The sequence below is a fragment of the Euleptes europaea genome, chromosome 4 (genome assembly GCF_029931775.1).
Source record: "Euleptes europaea isolate rEulEur1 chromosome 4, rEulEur1.hap1, whole genome shotgun sequence".
NCBI classification, from domain to species: domain Eukaryota; kingdom Metazoa; phylum Chordata; class Lepidosauria; order Squamata; family Sphaerodactylidae; genus Euleptes; species Euleptes europaea.
The window spans coordinates 5,953,475-5,955,784 of record NC_079315.1 but is presented as its reverse complement, the minus strand read 5'-3'; the positions used below and the strand labels follow the sequence as shown (position 1 = coordinate 5,955,784).

The 2,310-nt window shown below is 43.5% G+C and overlaps 1 protein-coding gene across 1 annotated transcript; it reads left to right on the top strand.

Annotated features, from left to right (window-relative positions):
• The first annotated feature begins 1,142 nt into the window (after window positions 1-1,142).
• LOC130476412 (olfactory receptor 10R2-like) lies at window positions 1,143-2,087 on the top strand. The gene is made up of 2 exons (XM_056848349.1): window positions 1,143-1,521; window positions 1,837-2,087. Exons 1-2 carry the CDS (start codon window positions 1,143-1,145, stop codon window positions 2,085-2,087), a joined length of 630 nt encoding a protein of 209 aa, XP_056704327.1.
• Window positions 2,088-2,310: the final 223 nt, after the last annotated feature.

Below are 2,310 nucleotides of genomic sequence, written 5' to 3'. Positions count from 1 at the left end.
CACTGAGCCACTGCCCCTCAATACTTGGTAGATCAATCATCTGACTCATTAAAAGACAGATCAACGGTTGCTTTGTTAGTGAAATTGCTAACTGATAGTCAGATTCTCCAAATGCATGACTGCTCTTCAAGAAAGGAGATGCCTCCTAGACAGACAGCATGGTGTAGTGCTTAAGAGCGGTGGTTTGGAACGGTGGCCAGGATGCATGCGGAGTCTGGTCCCCAAGGTCTATGAGAGAAGGTTGAAAGAGCTGGGCATGTGTATCCTAGAAAGGAAAAGACTAAGAGGAGACATGTTCACCGTCTTCAAATATCAGAAGAGCTGTTGGGTAGAACATGGAGCAGACTTGTTCTCTCTTGCTCCAGAAGGCTGGGTAGAAATTATTTGCAAGTAGATTTTGGATAGTAGGACAAACCTCCTGATTATAAGAACTGTTCAACAGTGGAACAGGTTGCCACAGGAGGGGGAGGACTACCCTGCACTGGAGGACTTTAAACAGAAGATGGATGACCATCATTCTGAGAGGCTGTAGTTGCCCATTCCTGTACTAAAGAGGAGGTTGGACTAGATGTCCCTCCAAGATTCTAATTCTACAAATGTATGGCTCTAACTCAGAAGACTTTTCAGGAGAACATGAAGGCTCCATGCCTTTAAAACGATGGCACTCCTGTAAGGTCCATGCAGTTCTTAAGCTCATGTTATTGACTTGCTGTTCTCAGAAGGAGACCGAGGGAGAAGGTCATCCTTGAAAACCATCTGGCTTGATTCAGAAGGGGTCATAGTAGCCGCACACCCATTAGCAGCAGGATCTCCATAATTAATAAACCACTTTGAGAAACAGAAGAGAGCAAGAGTCCAGTAGCCCCATAAAGACTAACAAAATTTCTGACAGGGTATCAGCTTTCATGAGCCACAGCTCACTTCTTCAGATAACTTTGAGAAAGACAGACTTTGCCTTTGAAACAATTAACAGCGCTATTGTTTCTAACAACAATATAAACCAGCACTTCTCCATCTATCAGTAGTTTCCATTCAGTTCCTGAGTTAAATTCCCCCCAAAGTATGCTTGTATAAAGTATGAATTAATTGGCGCTCATTCAAAATGGTAAGATTGTAATGGTTTTGTTCCAGATTCAGCATCAATGGAACGAGAAAATCAAACCGTGGTGACAGAATTCATCCTCATTGGATTTTCCAGTTTCCCAGACTTGCGGATCCCACTGTTTGTGGTGTTCACCATGATGTACTTTACGATTTTGACTGGAAATATCATCATCATCACAACAATAAGGCGTGAATCGAGCCTTCACATCCCCATGTACTTCTTCCTCGCCGTTCTCTCCAGCTCGGAAATCTGCTATACACTAATCATTATCCCCAACATGCTTGCCAATCTTCTAAGAGAAAAGCCAACTATTTCATTTGTTGGCTGTGCTACTCAGATGTGTTTGTTCCTGGGCTTTGGGTGTACAAACTGCATGCTCCTCACAGTGATGGGGTATGACCGCTACGTGTCCATATGTAAACCTTTGCATTATCCGGTTCTCATGAATCAGGGACTCTGTGTTAAACTTGTGGTCTTTTCAGCCATGGCTGGTTTTCTTTTTTCTACCCTCGAGGCAATTATCATATTTACCTTGCCATTCTGTGGGCCGAATAAAATCCACCACTTCTTTTGTGATTTAGCACCTTTGCTTGAGCTGGCCTGTGGCCGAAATTATATAGGGGAAATTGTCATTTTTGTTATTTGTTTTCTGGTGGTATTTTGCTCTTTCTTTCTGATCCTTCTGTCCTATCTTTTAATCTTAAACACGATCCTGAAAATCCCCACCACAGACGGGAAGCGGAAAGCCTTTTCAACTTGTGCCTCCCATCTCATTGTGGTGGTCGTGCATTTTGGATGCGCTTCCATTATTTACCTGAGGCCCCAATCCAGGTACACTTTGAATGAGGACACGTTGATCTCCGTCACCTACACACTGGTGACTCCACTACTGAATCCTGTCGTTTACAGCCTGAGGAACAAGGATGTCCAAATAGCTCTTAGGAAATCCCTGGGCAGAAGCACATGCAGCCAGAAGATGTGAGAAGTGCTTATGGCAGATGAAACAGTCCTAAATCAAACTTTAGAGCAGCAGTTCCCAAACTGTGCTCCACGGAGAACTTGGTGCTCCGTGAAACATCTCCTAGTGCTCCATGAAGAGATTGGAAAGAAAAATACTACTGTCTTTCGCTTTAGTTCATAGGTGCTAGGTGAAAATTAGTGCTCCATAATGAATTTCTCTCCAGAAATGTGCTCCATGACTCAAA

Coding starts and splice junctions, on each gene's coding strand:
- LOC130476412 (XM_056848349.1), top strand. CDS start 1,143: ATGGAACGAGAAAATCAAACCGTGGTGACAGAATTCATCCTCATTGGA. Junction 1,522..1,836: donor TGACCGCTACGTGTCCATAT/GTAAACCTTTGC, acceptor TCCCCACCACAG/ACGGGAAGCGGAAAGCCTTT.